The sequence below is a fragment of the Apodemus sylvaticus genome, chromosome 19 (assembly GCF_947179515.1).
Source record: "Apodemus sylvaticus chromosome 19, mApoSyl1.1, whole genome shotgun sequence".
Classification (NCBI taxonomy): domain Eukaryota; kingdom Metazoa; phylum Chordata; class Mammalia; order Rodentia; family Muridae; genus Apodemus; species Apodemus sylvaticus.
Genome location: NC_067490.1, coordinates 729,410 through 747,343, shown reverse-complemented (window position 1 = coordinate 747,343; position 17,934 = coordinate 729,410). Strand labels below are relative to the sequence as shown.

The 17,934-nt window shown below is 46.9% G+C and overlaps 1 protein-coding gene across 2 annotated transcripts in view; it reads left to right on the top strand.

Annotated features, from left to right (window-relative positions):
• Nucleotides 1-10,779, top strand: part of Gabbr1 (gamma-aminobutyric acid type B receptor subunit 1) — a 28,828-nt gene extending 18,049 nt beyond the window's left edge. For both annotated transcript variants that reach the window (XM_052163934.1, XM_052163935.1), the window contains 10 exons: nt 266-343; nt 3,090-3,240; nt 3,664-3,796; nt 4,937-5,053; nt 5,138-5,245; nt 5,807-5,900; nt 6,460-6,587; nt 8,339-8,467; nt 8,627-8,770; nt 9,292-10,779. In XM_052163934.1, the coding sequence (XP_052019894.1) occupies nt 266-343; nt 3,090-3,240; nt 3,664-3,796; nt 4,937-5,053; nt 5,138-5,245; nt 5,807-5,900; nt 6,460-6,587; nt 8,339-8,467; nt 8,627-8,770; nt 9,292-9,465 (1,256 nt within the window). In that variant the 3' untranslated portion in view covers nt 9,466-10,779. The remainder of the gene's footprint in view (nt 1-265; nt 344-3,089; nt 3,241-3,663; nt 3,797-4,936; nt 5,054-5,137; nt 5,246-5,806; nt 5,901-6,459; nt 6,588-8,338; nt 8,468-8,626; nt 8,771-9,291) is intronic.
• Nucleotides 10,780-17,934: the final 7,155 nt, after the last annotated feature.

The window sequence follows — 17,934 nt, the reverse complement described above, 5'->3', positions numbered from 1 at the left end:
TTATATTACTTATTCATGCATACACACACATACATATTTATTTATTCATATATACTTCCTGCTTATTCATGTATACTTACTGCCTTGGGAGCCACCTTGTGTTGCTGTGTATTTAGGTAACCTACCCAGGTGACTTGGGGGCTTACAGCACCCCTGAGTTGCTTATTATACATTATTATATGCAACCATGGAGAGCAACCTTGAGGGTGATGGAAGCTTGAAAATGGCTTTTCCTTACCCATGGCAACCCCTGTCCTTTGCTCAGGCGGCAGCTACAAGAAGATCGGCTACTATGACAGCACCAAGGATGATCTTTCCTGGTCCAAAACAGATAAATGGATCGGTGAGTTCTTCTTTGGTGCTTCTGAATAGTCGAGGGAGGGTGCTTTTAGGTTGAAATGGAAGGTGGGTCAGGGCAGGGACTGGGAGTGAGCGTAGCCCCCACGAAGGGAGGAGAGGTAAGTTGGTGTGAAGCCGGAGCAGGCCAGGGGTTATCCTCTTTTATTAATAGTGCTTTGCTTCAGTGGGTGGGAATTAAAGGCAACAGAGGCCAAGAGAAGTGGAAACTGCCATCCGTCCTTGATACACTAGAACCAGAGTCTTCAGGTCCCTATCAGAAAAGAGGCTGCTTACCTGTAGGACAGAAGGCAGAATTTTGTGCTGTTCTTATTGGCTCGTTTGTGCTTTTTTGTTTTGTTTTCCCTTCAAATTTTATACATTTGTTTGTGTACATGTGGAGGTCAGAGGCCAACTCACACGAGGCCTCTCCTACCTCCCTGTGGGTCCTGGGAATTGAACTCAGGTCATCAGACTTGGTAGCAAGAACCTTTATGCCCTGTGCCATCTCTCCAGCTTTTGTTCTTTGGCTTTGGTGTTTTTTCCGCCCTTTTTTTGAATCAAGGCTTCGTCTTATAGCTCGTGCTGGGCTTGAACTTGTTCTGTAGCCCAGGCTCATCTTGAAGTCAGGGTGATCTTTCTGCCTCAGCATCTCAAGTGTTGGGATTTACGGCATATACCACCATGCCTGGCTTACCTCGTAGGGTTTATTTATTTACTTTATTTTTAATTTTTTAATTTTTTTTGAGAGTCTCACTGTTTACCTCTGACTGACCCGGAATTTGTGATATAGACTAGGTTGGCCTCCAACTCACAAAGATCCATCTACCTCTTCCTTCTTTTTCTTTTTTCCTTCTTGCTCCGGCCCTGCTCGCTCTACCTCTTCCTTCTAAGTGCTGGGATTAAAGGTGTATGCACACCTGGTCTACAGTGCACGTTTTAAAAATTTATTTATTTATTTTTGAGTGTTCTGTATACATATAAGGTGCAGGTCAGAAGAGGGCATCAGATCCCATTATAGATAGATGGTTGAGAGCACCATGTGGTTGCTGAGATTTGAACTCAGGACCTCTGGAAGAGCATTCAGTGCTCTTAACCCCTGAGCCATCTCTCCAGACCTACCATGCACTTTTTAAAGATGGGAAAGAAAGCTGTTATTTTTGATGTGCTAAATGACAGGGAAAGGGAAAGATATGGAGGTAGGCCAAAAAGAAGTTCCTCCTGATGGAAAGGCCGTTGAAGGCAGCCTTGCTCAGTGAAGTCTTATCCTTACCAGCACTGCTGGAAAAGTTAGCGTGTGTGCACATTCATGCTGTGTGGCTGCGGTGTTCTTGTGGAGGTTAGAAGACAGCTTTGTGAAGCTGGTCCTCTCCTTCCAGTCTGTACCTAGTTATTCAGCTCCAGCTTAATGTTGCCAGGTTTGTGTAACAATTGCTTTTACCCACTGAGCTATCTTTCTGACCCAGCTTTACAAATTTAACTAATTTTTGTGTGTCAATAAGTGTTTTGCCTACATGTATGTATGTGCACACTATTTGTGTGCCTAGTGCCCTCTGAGGTCAGAAATGGACACCAGAGTACCTAGAACTAGAATTATGGATAGTTGTGACCTACCACGTGGGTGCTGGGAAACTGAACTTAGGTCCTCTGGAAGAACAGAGTGTTCTTAATTGTTAACCATCTCCCCCAACCCCTGTTTTATTTTGAGACAGAGTTTTACTTTGTAGACCAAACTGACCTCAAAGTTATGTCAGTTCTGTCCTAGCTTCCCAAGTGTTGTCTACGTTATTGTGTGAGCTAACATGTCTGGGCTTTACTTCATTTTTTAAATTTTTTATTTATCTTTGTAGCTTGAATTCAGGTCAGTGTTCTGTACAGTTATAGATGCTGCATGGCCTAAATTGGCTTTTTAATTTTTATTTTAAAAGCTGAGCAAATTGAAATTAAGTAGGTGTTTTGTGTCTCCCCCACCTCCAACCCCGCCCTACAGATTTGAGCTTCGTCTTAATAGTAACTAGAAAACAGTTTTGGGGAACACATCCCTGCTAGGACTGTTCTCCTGTCTTTTGCGGGATACTCGGAGGCTCTTCTGGCTTTCTGTTTCTGTGATTGTCTTTTGCACCTTCTCGTGGAGTGATTGATGAACTTATAGGGTTATTTCATCTGTTCCCTTTGTTCACCTCTTATTTTCCTTTGCTCTGAGGCAGAGAAAACAAGAACAAGCATTAAAAGCTGGCCGTGGTGGCTCACACTTTTAATCCCAGCACACAGGAGGCAGAGGCAGGAGGATCTCTGAGTTTGAGGCCAGCCTGTCCAGGCAAATCGAGTTCTGTGAGAGTCAGGGCTACATGGAGAAACTCTGTCTCCAAAAACAAAACAAAACAAAACAAAACAATAAACAAACAAAAACCCAAACAAAACAACAACAACAACAACAAAAACCCCAAACCAAGCCAACCAAACAAAAGCAAAAACAAAACAAAAGAAAAAAATCCCCAGAGGGACAAGCAATCAAAGACTGAGCCCCTCTTCAGTACAGACCTCATTGTCATATTTCTACGCGTTTCTCAGGGTCCCCAGTGCCCTCCAGCATTCCGCCCACCACAGTTCCTCAGTGTGTCGAGGACCTCATGTCTTCAGCCCACACAGACCCCCTTCCTCAGCAGCTTGTCTTTCGCTGTTTTCTCTTACCCTGCCTTGATGCCACGCTCTCCCTCCTTTTTCTTCCCCCCTCCCTCCCCTGTGCCCTGCAGGAGGGTCTCCCCCAGCTGACCAGACCTTGGTCATCAAGACATTCCGTTTCCTGTCACAGAAACTCTTTATCTCCGTCTCAGTTCTCTCCAGCCTGGGCATTGTTCTTGCTGTTGTCTGTCTGTCCTTTAACATCTACAACTCCCATGTTCGGTAAGTTTCTCTTCTGACTTGATCCCTAGCCTGGCTGTCTCTCCAGATACTGACTGTACTTTCTGAAGAGTAAGAAAATTGTGACTCTCAAGGCCATGTGCCATAGAGAGTAGTGTGATGACTCAACAGAGATGTAAGGGGGACGAGGCAAGACCCCCTACCCTTGCTTCAAAGCAGTCAGCAAGAAAAACAAAAAACATTCTAGTAGGGCCTTATGCTGTAGAAGCCCCATAGTCCCCTAGGTCCAAACCTCTGCTCAACAGTGTTCTTATCCTGAGTGTTCTTCTTGCCTGTCCCCAGCCTGTCTCCTTTTTTGGCTCTGGGGATAGGGTCGTGCTATTGATGGCATTTCTGGAGAGCCGAGCCTCCCTGGAGGAGATGGGGTAATTCTGCTTTCTCCCACCCTCTCCGCCTCTGCCCTAGTTATATCCAGAACTCCCAGCCCAACCTGAACAATCTGACTGCTGTGGGCTGCTCACTGGCACTAGCTGCTGTCTTCCCTCTTGGGCTGGATGGTTACCACATAGGGAGAAGCCAGTTCCCATTTGTCTGTCAGGTGAGTAGATGGTGGGCCAATTGCTGAACATGGCTTTCCTAGCCCTCTCAGGAGCACCCTCCCTGTCTCTCCTCTTTCCCTGACTAGTGTCTCCTTTCCTGCCACCTAGCATCACCCTTGGTCTTTCTCTAGCTCTGACTCTAGCTCTGGCTCTTCTTTCTGGGTGCCAGACCTATTCCATTCTGCAGTTTCCTGGCTGGTTGCAAGGTTGCTAGGCATGCCTTGGAGAGGAGAGGGGTGACTTACTGAAGACAAAGAAAGGGATCTGCATACAGAAACTGTGAACAGTGGCGGCTTGTCTGTGGTGTGTGGGCTGAGAAACAAAACTGTGGGCTTTCCCGTGGGATCCTTGCTTGGAGTTGAAAATGTTGAAGGCAGAATCTAAGCACATAGAGTTTGGGCAAGGGAGGAAGCCTCTGGGACTGGACTCATGGAGTTTCTGGGACTGTGAGGAAAGGCTGGCTTCAATGATGTTTGAATGTTTCTCTCCTATATGAAGCATCTACCTGGTTCTTCCCACTGGCTCCCTCTCTTCACTGTTTCTGTCCTGATCATGCGCTATGCACACGACGTGTGCACACATGTATGCGTTCACATCTTCAGGAAGTGCCTGTTTTAGTGAGATTGGCATGCAGCAGGAGAGAGCCAACTAGCTGCAGTGTAACTGTAGAAAGTTCTGTGGACAGAGAAGGGAAGTGGCTCACTGTCTATGTTTGAGTGGGTCTCAGGAAGGAGGTGGCTTTTGTGCATTTTGTGAAGGATGCAGGAGATCTGAAAGAGAGTAGGAAAGGGAGACTGGGTAGTTCAGCATAGCTGGGTGGGGCACAGGGTCAGTGAAGGCCTGGGAGGTGATGGGCCATGCTGTGTCACACTCAAAGGTGTGCAAGTGGTAACTGTAGGTGCTAGATTAGATCAGTAGGGTTTAGCAAGAATACCGGTGTTGTAGCAGTAGTAGAGACAGATGATAGGAGGAACGAGTGAATACAGACCCCCTTCTCGCCCCTCCTTCCACTTTCCCTCCCATCCCTTCCATTCTCCGCTTGCTTTTTGTCATCTGATCATGATTCCCATTGCTTCCTGCAGTTCCACCCACCATGGCCTCAGTCCAACCTATTTCCAGTGTCCTTTCTCCCCTTCTAGGCCCGCCTTTGGCTTTTGGGCTTAGGCTTTAGTCTGGGCTATGGCTCTATGTTCACCAAGATCTGGTGGGTCCACACGGTCTTCACAAAGAAGGAGGAGAAGAAGGAATGGAGGAAGGTGAGCTACTTCCCAGACACAGCCTTTGATCCTGGGCATAGAGAAGACCTCCTTCTGATCTGTCTTCTCTGGCTGTCTACTCAGACCCTAGAGCCCTGGAAACTGTATGCCACTGTAGGCCTGCTGGTGGGCATGGATGTTCTGACCCTTGCTATCTGGCAGATTGTGGACCCCTTGCACCGAACCATTGAGGTATCTGTCACTTGAGGAGTTGCTTGGGTCAGGAAACTAGTTAGGGCTCACCAGCTTAGCATCTGCAGGGCTATGTGTGGTCCTGAAGGAAATGTGTAGTGGTACATACCTTTAATGCCAGCATGCCTTCAATTCCAAAACTCAAGTAGCAGGGACAGACAGATTTGTGTGAATTTGAGTCTAGCCTGGTCTACATGATGAGTTCCAGATCTGCCAGGGCTACATAGTGAGACCTTGCCTCTAAAAAGAAAAGGAAGCTACTCAGGGAGGAAACTTTTCCATCTTCTATACATTAGGGGTTCTCTGTCTTTGCTAGATGGAGCCTTATCAGAAGCTTCTAGGTTTATCTAAAGAAGGGAAGTTGGAGATCTGGGAGGATGTATAAGGTTTCCGAGTCTTGGGGAAAGAGGAGAGCAAGCCCTTCTAGTGTGTTCAGGTGAATGACCCCAGGCCTGGAGTGGGATTTGGCACAGTACTGAGTCTCACAGGGAAACAGGCAGAGGTGGAGGGTCAGGGGCTGGATAAGAATGCAGTCACTCATCCGGCTCCTTTCTCCCTTAGACTTTTGCCAAGGAAGAACCAAAGGAAGACATTGATGTCTCCATTCTGCCCCAGCTGGAGCACTGCAGCTCCAAGAAGATGAATACATGGCTTGGTGTGTGGGATGTGGGTGGGATGAGGGAAGGGAGAAAGCAAAAGCAGGAGAAAAGGGTAACAGCAACAGGCCAGGGGAGAAGGGCCATTCAGAGGAGAGTTTCAGTGCCTTTATCTCTACTACACTAAGTTTTTCCAAGGATAGGAGAGCTTTGGTCTTTTGCTGTGAGTAGTGATGTTCGACTCACCCATCTGTGTCTGGTCAGCTCCTGAAAGTAAGCGACCAAGGTTGTGAGGTCGTGGGCTTAGCCTCCCTTCAGCCTGACCAACAGTCATCTAATCTACAAATCTACCTGGCTAACTAAAATCCTTAGCCTGCGCCGCGTGTTGCTGCCTGGAGGGCAAGGGTTGAGATACTGGGTTGCATCCGTTGGATCATTTCTAGCTGCTCCACAGGAAGCTGCAGAGGGTCTGGAATGGAAAGAGGGGGCTTCCTTTACATAGAGGAGCTACAAAGATCAGTAGTAAATAAAGAGCAAAGAGAAGAAAGAGAGGAAGAGGATTTGAGTTGGGAGTAGGATGGTCCTGGTTACCCCTGTGACCCTTTCTTGCTCTTCTAGGCATTTTCTATGGTTACAAGGGGCTGCTGCTGCTGCTGGGAATCTTTCTTGCTTATGAGACCAAAAGTGTGTCCACTGAAAAGATCAATGACCACCGGGCTGTGGGCATGGCTATCTACAATGTTGCGGTAAGCTTTCTTGACTCCTGGCGCTGGCCCTGGAAATGGACTGTGGCATGGTTAAGGCGATAGCACTAGAAGACTCAGAAAATTAGATCTGAGATTGTTATGTGTAGGAGTCATAAAACACTGGCTAATGTCTGATTTATAAAGTCATTTTTAAAAAAGATTTTATTTATATGGGTGCACTGTATAGTTGTCTTCAGACACACCAGAAGAAGGCACCAAATCACCATACAGATGGTTGTGGGCCACCATGTGGTTGCTGGGAATTGAACTCAGGACCTTTGGAAGAGTAGTCAGTGCTCTTAACCACTGAGCCATCTCTCTAGCCACCTAAAGTCATTTTTTTTTTAAAAATTTCTTTCCCAAGGAGACGTGAGCAAATGCCGATTCACCCTAGATAGGGTACCACAATAGAAATGATTCTCTCTCTCTCTCTCTCTCTCTCTCTCTCTCTCTCTCTCTCTCTCTCTCTCTTTTTTTTGAGGAGAAAGGGCTTATTTCAGCTCACAGTCCAGGTCATAGTCCATCACTGAAGGAAGTCAGCATAGGACCTTGAAGTAGCTGGTCATCCAGAAGAGCAAAGGCAGACATAACAGCATGCACGCTTACTCGTGCTAAACCGGGAATCCTAGGCTTAGGGATTGGTGCCCTCTATAGTGATTGAGTTTTCCCACATCACTTAACAATAGGAATCAAGATAATCCCCTCCACCCCTCAGAATATACTTAAAGACAAAGCTTCACTGATAGTCACCTGAGTCTAGAATCTAGACTGTCAAACTGACAGAGCTAACCATCACACTTGATGAACCTATCCGTCTGGACTACAGGACTATGAGGGACTTAATCACATTTATGACATCTAAAAACTCCACCACAGCAAACTCATAGTAACTGCACACCTAGAGTCCCCTGCCCAAATTGTACACACAGTTCCACAGGAGAGCATTCTCTCTCACCAGGACTTGGTTACTGCTTATATGACTTCGGGGTTGGGCTTCCTGAATCTTGTAATTGACTGACTTTCACCTGTCTCCCTCTTTCTTTGGGGAAAGAATGCTTGAATCCAGAGGACATAACTACACAGCAGTTTAGAAAGCACACTGCATTGGGGTCTAGGTTCTGGTGCTTACAAGACAAATTTAGAACCCACATCAGAAAAAGTAGGTGTAATGACATGTGTTTGCAAGCCCAACTCTAATAAGTCACAGACATGTAGATCCTTGGTCCTCAGTGACCGGGCAGCTTCCATTAGTGAGGGTCCCTGTATGAGAAAACAAAAATGGACAGGCTGACAGTTAAGGTTTTCCTCTAGCCTCTGTGTACATGTGAACTCCCATGCATGTGCACACACACATATGATATAATAGATAAGGGGGGAAAAGCTTTAAAAAAAAGCACACCATAAATCATTTTGTGACAACCGAGTGAAGTTGTCTCAAGGACAGACTGAATGCAGAGATCCAGAGGGAGGCATTGATCTAGAGCTGAGAACTTGGTCGTTTATCTCTGAATTTTCTTTCTTTCTTTCTTTCTTTCTTTCTTTCTTTCTTTCTTTCTTTCTTTCTTTCTTTCTTTCTTTCTTTCTTTCTTTCTTTCTTTCTTTCTTTCTTTCTTTCTTTTTAGCTATTTAAAGTTGAGGATTTGTAGAGTGTTCATCACAAGTCTGTCTTTACTGATTCTTGAGGGGAAGAAAACCCTGCATGTCACTTGAACCATACATAGCTCTGAGTCTCCCAAACTCTGTCTTTCCAGGTCCTGTGTCTCATCACCGCTCCTGTGACCATGATCCTTTCCAGCCAGCAGGATGCAGCCTTTGCCTTTGCCTCTCTGGCCATTGTGTTCTCTTCCTACATTACTCTGGTTGTGCTCTTTGTGCCCAAGGTGAGGAGATCTGGCTCTCCCTGTGCAGGCTCCCTAGACGGAAGCAGGACTTCGACTCTGTCCTTGCTTTGGCCCTACCCTGTCTTAGTTTTTAATTATTCTTTATTTTACCAGCTGCTCACTTACACGGCCACCCAATGCCCAAACATTTGTCCACAGATGCGCAGGTTGATCACCCGAGGGGAATGGCAGTCTGAGGCGCAGGACACCATGAAAACAGGATCATCTACCAACAACAACGAGGAAGAGAAGTCCCGACTGTTGGAGAAAGAAAACCGTGAATTGGAAAAGATCATTGCCGAGGTGGGTGTTGACAACCCGTGTCTAAGGGTGGATTGTCTGTAGCTGAGCCTTAGGTACAGGTTCAAGTGTTGGCGATTTATGGAGGGTCTCATAAAGCCTGCAGAGGAACAGGAGAGGGAAGGGTTGAGTTTCAGTCCTATTAGCCTGAGGAGAAGGAGGAGGCTCTGGAGATTTCAGCCCTTCTGAGGCAAAAGAGCAGTCCCTGGAAATAGTTAGGGGGAGGCCATTGTGAGCCATTGTTGTAGTTAGGGACTGCTGGGTGGGGGTGGGGAATAGCCTTCCAACTTGTCTGATGCAATCTTATCTATTCTCTCTTTTCTTTTAAAATCACTTCTTTTCTCCATCCATTCTCTCTGTGCATCCATACGTTCTGTGGCTTCCTTTGTTCTTCCCTCGATTCACATTTTAATTTCCTTTCTTACTTGTACATCTTGTTTCAAAATCTCTTACCCCTCCCCCTTGTCCTCCTCCCATACCACATCACCCTCCTCCCACACTCCCAATTGTGTTTCTTCCTCCAGAAAGAGGAGCGTGTCTCTGAACTGCGCCATCAGCTCCAGTCTCGGCAGCAGCTCCGCTCGCGGCGCCACCCCCCAACGCCCCCAGACCCTTCTGGGGGCCTTCCCAGGGGACCCTCAGAGCCCCCTGACCGTCTTAGCTGTGATGGGAGTCGAGTACATTTGCTTTACAAGTGAGGGGGTATCGAGAAGGATAAGGCGTAGGGGAGGGAAGGGTGTGGGAAGTGGGTGGGGGACTGGGAGGAGGGTAAGGACTGCTATCTCCAACTGGAGAACACGTTCCAATCCCCGTTATAAATACATGTCACTCTGTGTGTCTGGGGTTATTTGGGTCTTCAGTATTCTGGGAAACAGACTGTTTCCTCTCTTTCCATATGATTTTATATCACTACTTCTCAGTTTCGTTTGAACCCCGCTTGGAGCTATTCACTCTTGACTCCAGAGGGGCATTTTTTTTCTCCCATAGCCTGTCTTGTATAGTTACCACAGCAACTCCTGCGGTTTCAACAGCAGGGGTCTTCCTACATTATAGCAGGGCTCTCTCTCCCTCCATTTCTCAGCATCAGAACCTCCTTCCATCATCATCCTACATATCCCCATGTCTTCCTCTCTATAAATGTTGCTTCTTCCAGGGGACTCATTACGCGCGCGCGCGCACGCACACACACACACACACACACACACACACACACACACCACACATCCTCTCCTCTCCTAGGCAGCTGGATGTGGTTCTGTGCAAGTGTGTTCTTTTCTGAATGCTGCTATCACTTGTGCTGTCTGCATGCACTGCACCTGTGAGTGCACAGTGGTTGCGGGTGTGTGCTGTGGTGTCGCGTGGGTAGGTGTGTATGATGCGTTGAGTTCACTCTGCTGTCTTCCTCGTGTGCACACGTCATGTCTGTCTATGTTTTACTTGTGTGCCTCCGTGCATTGTGTATTTTTTCTTTGCATTTTAATATGTGGTGTGTGTGTGTGTGTGTGTGTGTTACCCTGACTGGCGTCATGGCAGGCTTCCTGTCTCAGCCTTCTGAGTATTGGGATTATAATTGTCTGCCTAGTTGATGTCCTGTCTTCTTCCAGCAGAGCCATGTGCACCCAACATGCACACAGCTAAGCAGGCTCTCCCCCAGTACATGTTTTCTGAGCCATCCATGTCTCTCCTTGACCTTAGGTTTACCCTCAAGTGTTCCCTCTATTCTCTTGTGCCTCACCTTGGGTCTGTACAATCATCTCTCAGAACTACCGCATCTTGGTTTTTCTTTTCTTTATTATCATTATTATTAATTTTTCAGACTAAGGAGAAAAGAAATGGGGGCAGGTTGGAGGCTGTTTCCAGTGGCGAGTGGGTGCACGTCCTGACCAAATGAAGGCATGGACAGAAGGACTGATGGGGCGGGAGGCAGCGTCCCTTTCACATTGTGGTGTCTCTTGGGGGAAGGATCTCCCTGAATCTCAATAAAGCAGTGACTAGTGTGACTCAGCACCTCATCCTCTGTCCTGTGAACTGAGTGAGCTCCAGGAAGGGAGAAGCCCAGGCTCTCAAGATTGCAGTTAATGAAAAAGCTCTGAAGCAGTGAGGTGCAAAGAGCTGTGTGATTGTTCCATGCAGGGGTTAGCGGGCCGGGCAGGACGAGATGAAGGCCGCTGGTTAGTGAGTGATGGCACTAGTGGTTAAAAGTGTGGGCTCTTGAGTCAGGCCTGTACCACATGCAGAAATGTCCCCCAATCTCTATTCTCCACTTTTGTGATCTGATGATAACAGTAAAGATGATGCATTTCTCCATGGAGTGCCCACAAGAACTAGGTCAATTATGCATCTTGATGCCTGGATCTGCTTGGTCCATGGTAGTAGCCTCTGTTACCGCTGCCGCCTGGATTCCCCGACAGCGGTGGGCATGCTGCGGGAGCCTGGAGCAGGTGGCTGAGCAGATGTGAGGAGTCTCCTCCTCAGAAAGGAAGAATCACAAGCAAACAATAGCTGCCAGGTTCTGGAGTAAGCGCCTCAGAGCTTGAAAACTGTTCTCTAAGGAACTCAGCATCTTGGGAAGAATTTTTGATCAAGATAACGTTTGAGAAGCCTGGAGGAGAAAACTTGGTTTTTTGTAATTCTTTAACGTGATTCTTCTTCCCTCTTGCTGCATGGAAGCTTCAAGGGTTGGATGGGCCCACCTATCGTTTCACTGTCCTGTTTATGTCAGGTTATGATCTTAAGCCTCCTTTGAAAACCACCCATAGTGATGATCCACTTTGGACCAATCGGATTTAATTTGAGTTCCCCTTCTTCCTGCAGTGGAACGGTCTCAGAGAAAGGAGAGGCCTTGAGGAGTAGAGAAACTGTAGAAATTAGCAGTTGGCTTTAGAAGCTACAGCCGTAGCCACAGACCAACCCCTGGGTAGACTAAAGTTACATCCCTTTAAAAAAATTATTATTATTATTATTGGATTTTTTTTTCTGAGACAGAGTTTCTCTGTATAGCCCTAGCTATCCTGGAACTCCCTCTGTAGACCAGGCTGGCCTCGAACTCAGAAATCCACCTGCCTCTGTCTCCCAAAGTGCTGGAATTACAGGCGTGTGCCACCACCTATTATAAGTAACTGTAGGTGTCTTCAGACGCACCAGAAGAGGGAGTCAGATCTCATTACAGATGGTTGTGAGCCACCATGTGATTTCTGGGATTTGAACTCAGGACCTTCGGAAGAGTAGTCAGTGGTCTTAACTGCTGAGCCATCTCTCCAGCCCTAAAGTTACATCCTAAACCTGTGTTGCACTTAGGTGGGAAGTGAATAGTTAATCAAAGCTCAGAAGTCCCACAGTTGTTGGACCGTGGTGGCGGACGCCTTTAATCCCAACACTTGGGAGGCAAAGACAGGTGGATTTCTGAGTTCGAGGCCAGCCTGGTCTACAGAGTGAGTTCCAGGACAGCCAGGGAACTGTCTCAAAAAACCAAAAGAAGAAGAAGGAGGAGGAGGAGGAGGAGGAGGAGGAGGAGGAAAGGGGGGAGGAGGGGGAGGAGGAGGAGAAGTAGGAAGAAGGAGGAAGAGGAAGGGGGAGGAGGAGGAGAAGGGGGAGGAGGAGGGGGAGGAGGAGAAGGAGGAAGAAGGAGGAAGAGGAGGAGGAGGGGGAAGGAGGAGGAGGAGGAAGAAGGAGGATGAGGAGGAGGAGGGAGGAGGAGGAGGAAGAAGGAGGAGGAGAGGAGGGAGGAGGAGGGGGAGGAAGAGGAGAAGGAGGAAGAAGGAAGAGGAAGAGGAGGGGGGAGGAGGAGGGGAGGAAGAGAAGGAGGAAGAGGAGGAGGAGAAGGGGGAGGAGGAGGGGGAGGAAGAGGAGGAGGAGAAGGAGGAAGAGGAGGAGAAGAAGAAGGAAGAGGAGGAGGAGGGGGAGGAGAAGGAGGAGGAAGAAGGAAGAGAAGGAGGAGGAGGAGGAGGAGTCCCATAGTTGCCAAGGGTGAGGCAGACTAGAGCAGGAGAACGCAGTAACCCCAACTAGCAGAGCTGAGGGAAGTGCTTGGTGTCAGGGTCTGAGAGAGCCCAGGAAGCATCAGTCTCTGGACTCAGTGGGACTGACCGCACCTGCAGTTTGCCTCAGGCAGTATTTCCTGTCACTTACTTAAGATTGTTCTCATCTCTGCCCTAGCTACAGCCACTAGATCTCCAGGCTGTGTGACAGTTATCTTTGAAATTCACTTAAGATAGGGTTTCATCGTATTGTTCAGGCTAGCCTCACCCTCACCATATAGTTCATGCTACCCTTGAAGTGTCCTCTTTCTGAAACTTCTCAAGTATTTGTGTTGCAGGGGTGTACTACCATGCCTGTTAATAGGTAGGGTGTTCTGTTTTGTTTCGATACAGGGTCTTGTCACATCGCTCAAGCTGGAGTGTGCTACTTACTGTATAGCCCAAGCTGGTCTTGAACACATGGTAATCTTCTTGCCTCAGCCTTCCAAGTATTGGGTTATAGGTGTTAAACATTGTGCCTGGTAGCAGATTTTATTTTATTTTCTAGAAGGGATCTTGTTGTGTATCTCTGGCTGGGTAGTCCAGGCTGGAATGTACGGAAGTCCTTCTGCAGCCTTCGTAAGGAAGCTACTGCATCTGGCTCAGTTAGGAAGTGATGATTGGATGAGTCAGTTACTAAGGCAGGGTGTGCTTCTAGGAACTGGGAAAGAGTTGTGAGCAAGATGGCCTCTATAAGAGGGAAGGGAGAGAGAAACAGACCCCCTCAGGACAGTCTTACGGAATGGGGTTGCATGCTCATTACCTGGCCAGGAGCCTACAACCAGGGCAGAAGAATGATTGTCAACAGTAGGGAGTGGAGCCAATGTCCAGACTCTGCACAGACTACTGTGCAGCCTGGTACCCACAACAGCTGAACAACAGCCACATCTTAGCTTGTATGGGATAGGTGTTAAATAGGCTACAGTGCGAGGAGTCCACACTATACAATGGCCTGCAGGTTTGAAGATGGAGTAGTTAAGTAACCCCTAGAGACGGGTTTTGTCTTGGAACTAGCATGCTTGCCTAGGATGTGGGCTGACACCCCCTACTCAGGATTCCAAAGGTGAGTCTCCCTGGAGGAGAGAGAGACAGGTTCATACATATTTGTCAACAATCCTTGGAAGTCACACAGCAGTTTCTACTACATTCTACCATGCTAGGTTCAAGGGGTAGAATTGAACACATGTAGAATAGAGTAAGTGTATCATTGCAGTTTTATCTGGAAGCATGGTCCATTGAGGCTGATCTCCTACAAAGGCAGTATTCATAATCTCACCATATCAGGCATCTTCTCTTTGTACGATCACCCAGGTTTGTGCGCCCCCTCTCTTCCTTTTTGAGATAGGACCCTAACTGGCCTAGAACTCACTATGTAGACCATGTTGACCTCAGACTCAGAAATCCACCTGCTTCTGCCTCCGGATTGCTGGAACTACAGGTGTGTACCATTGTACCCAGCCTGCTCAAACCAGTCTTGTTAAATCTCATCTGACACTCAATATTTCACTGGGATCTTCTTTTTGGAGGTTCCAGGAGGCCAGTTGCTACCCTAGACCTACCCTTTCTGTCTAATTTGAAGATGGCTCTACTAATTGCAGCTTCCCCTGACAATGCTCAGTAACCTTAGGCTGCCCTAAACAGGCAAATTTTGGCTTATTCACTAAGGCTTTTTAGAGTGGGGGAATTCTTTACTTTGTCCTTTAACCAAAAAACAGTCATAAAAGTGGGCTCCACATCATGCTGCCTCAAGCATGTAATTTAAAAAACTCATTAAGAGCCATTGTAAATGCATTCACCCTTACAGCCTCCCTGGAGCAAGAAGTAACACTAGACTCTAGTGCATCCATTTTCAACTTGTGGGTCATGACCCCTTTGGAAGTCAAATGACCCTTTCACAGTGGTCTCATATCAGATATCCTGTAAACCAGATATTCACATTACAATTCATAACAGTAGCAAAATTAAAGTTATGAAGTAGCAATGGGATAATTTTATGGTTGGGGTCCAACCACAGCAAGAAGAACTGTAATAAAGGGTCACACACAGCATCAGGAAGGTTGAGAACCACTGCTTTAGTGACTAGAGACTGAAGGAAGGTCCCAGGACAGAGATACAGAGGTGTGGGCCTGACAGGTTCTGGTGCGGGAAAATGGTATGCATCTGTGGAAGAAGGAAAAATCCTGTCGTAAGTTCTTCAGCTAAGGTCCTGCAAGCAGGTAAAAGATTAATGAGAGACAAATGTGAAATTAACACGTGCACTGTAAGAATGTGTTCTGGTTTTAACCCAGGTGTGGGATATGGGGCTGCTTCGGGCTGTCCGCAGCAGCTGACTATAATTTGCCTCGTGCTCTAGCAGAGGCATGGTTTTGCCAGAGCAGTTGAAGCAGAGCATTAACTGGTAGAACATACTGCAAGAGGCATATGTGAATTGCATAGAGCTCAAACTTTTTTTTTTTTCTCCTTCAACTTGATAGGTTTTCTCCCATGAACAGAATAAGCCAATTCAGGTTTGTTGGGTTACAGCAGGCAGGGTACAGGGTGGGGGAAAGAGAAGAAGAGGGAGAGAGGCAGAGAGACAGAGACAGAGAGTGAGAATGAATGAATGAATATGAACCTATGAACCCAAAATGATGTCTGAATTATATAGTGAAGAACCTGGCCCCAGGGCTGGAAAGTTCTGGGCAGAGGACAGGCCCTGTAACTGGTAGACTGAGGGATGCTGGGAGAACCTGGTCTGGGCTGCTTTGGTATGTTACATAGGCACCTTGGCTTGCTTGTCTCAGGACTGAAACCCAACACAACTCACTGGGCTCACCATGCAAAGGGAAGAGAGTATTATGGAATGGATTTCCTAGGACAGAAAGTAAAAAAAAAAAACAAAAAACAACAACAACAACAAAAAAAAACAAAACAAAAAAACAAAACCTTACATAGAGAAAGTTTCTGATTCATTTATAAAAGGTAGAATAAGACTATGTCAGTTATCAAGAACAGACCCAGCAGAATCCTGGGAACTTTTCAGAGGGTGTATAGATGCTAGTGCCTCGAAAGGTGGGGTTGGTTGGTTGGTTGTTGACCGTTTAGTGGGGTTGGCCTTGGTTAGTGATTGTTAACAAAGTACACACATGCTTTTAGAGCCTCATTACGGATGGTTGTGGTTGCTGGGATTTGAACTCAGGACCTTTGGGAGAACAGTCAGTGCTCTTAATGGCTGAGTCACATCTCTCCAGCATCCCCCCCCCCCCCCCATTTCATTTCTGAGTGAGTTGGTGTAGGGGGAAGGTGTTAGGAGGAAGGAGGTGGCACACGCCTTTAATCCCAACACTTGGGAGGCAGAGGCAGGCGGATTTCTGAGGCCAGCCTGGTCTACAGAGTGAGTTCCAGGACAGCCAGGGCTACACAGAGAAACCCTGTCTTGAAAAAACAAAAACAAAAACAAAGAAAAAAACAAGAGGAAGGAGATCCGGGGAAAGTGGTAAATACCAGCCAGGGAATAAAAATTGGTTATGTAGATTTAAGCAAGGGCCCTCTTCATTGCTAAGAATGAGGCCTTTTCAAATGCAAATTTTCTTTAGAAAAGGAAATTTTGTTCCCTGCTGGGCAGCATCCCTGGGAGGTGGGGATGGGGAGTTGATTTCCTCTTGCCTTTAGCTCGTAGTAATTGCTAGAGGCTTGTGTTTAAGACTAGTGCTGTGCAGGGTGTGGTAACACGCCTTTAATCTCTGAAGTCTGAAGCTGGAGGCTCTGGAGAGTTTCAGGCCAGCCTGGACAACTGGTGAGATTTCTCAAAAAATAAAATACTGCGAGGGTTCAAAAGTCCCTGAAGGAAGACCACAGATTCAGTATACAGAAATAAAGAGCATTTATTCCTCAGAAACAACCAGCATGAGGGGAATCGGCCATTCTTTGAAATGGAAACCCCAGACAAAGGCACGCAGGCCTAATAGGAACTTCCCCTTGGGGAACATGGGGAACTCTCTAGAAGGATTAGATAATCTAAAATTTCACTGGTGGGTGCTAGGGGTTTCACAGGGGGTCAGTAGTCTGCATTCCTATGCCTTGAACTTTTAAACAACTCTATGAAATAGGACTACCCCCTGCAGATGGCCCATCCCAAGATAGTTCCCCAGTTTTGTGGTTATCCCCAGGCTTTTCTTTGGGAGGAGGTTTTATGATCTTGTTCTGCATTTTATGGTCTGTCCCCCCCCCCCAAGCTGGTGACTTAAAGTTTGTTTTTTTTTTTTTTTTTTTGAAATCAGACATGGTCCTTAAATGGAGACAAGTGGGGCTTATGTTGTCCTTACAATACAAAAATATCAAAAATAAAGATGTGCGTTTTGAGGAATTATTCTGCTACAGGTTTAGGGTGGTGGTCAATTGTGCACAGTGAGAGGCTAGCTTTGCTGGGGACTCAGAAGTGAACTGATGGTCAGAAATGACATGCGGGTGTGGCCCTGAGCTTCCACACTAATGTCTCTGGCTCCTGTGGTATTCACAGGTATCTGTGCTAAGTGCTGAAAGGGTTATGATTCGCCAGAGACACCCCAGATTCAAGTAGTATGCAGAAGTCCAGAATGCTGGGGTTTCCCATTACTAGAATAGAGAGACAACCAAGAGAGCTTGCAGGCCTGATTTAGGGGATGTTAGGAAATTCTGGGGTAGGTGACCTCTATGTTGATCTGTTGGGTCCATCTCTATGGACCTTCTATTACTTGGGTGTGGGGACTGGAAATTGTTGCTGAGGAAGTCTGGAAACTGCTGCTGACCCATTCATTGTCCTTGCCTCAGGTCAAGTTGTGGGTCAGCTTCTGAGGCCTGGATTTGTCCAGTTCTTGGAAACAGATTTAGGCCTCGTCTCCTTAACTGCCAGTTTGAAGCCTGTCATGGACTCAGCCTTCTTAGTGCTTTCTCTAGAAACCCTAAGTACTGAAGGTTAGAAACTAAAGAATCCTTTGAAAACCTATCCGACCCAGTAGCTTTAGTGTCTTCCCAAATCAGTCTAACTCTAACCTTATTTAATAATGTTGGGTTCCTAGATTTATCTGACTCCCATCGTGATGTGCATCACACATAGTTCTCTCTATACAGCTAAGGTCCCAGTTTGTCCTCAGATAATAATGATTCCCAAGTTAGCAGATATTTCAAATGTTG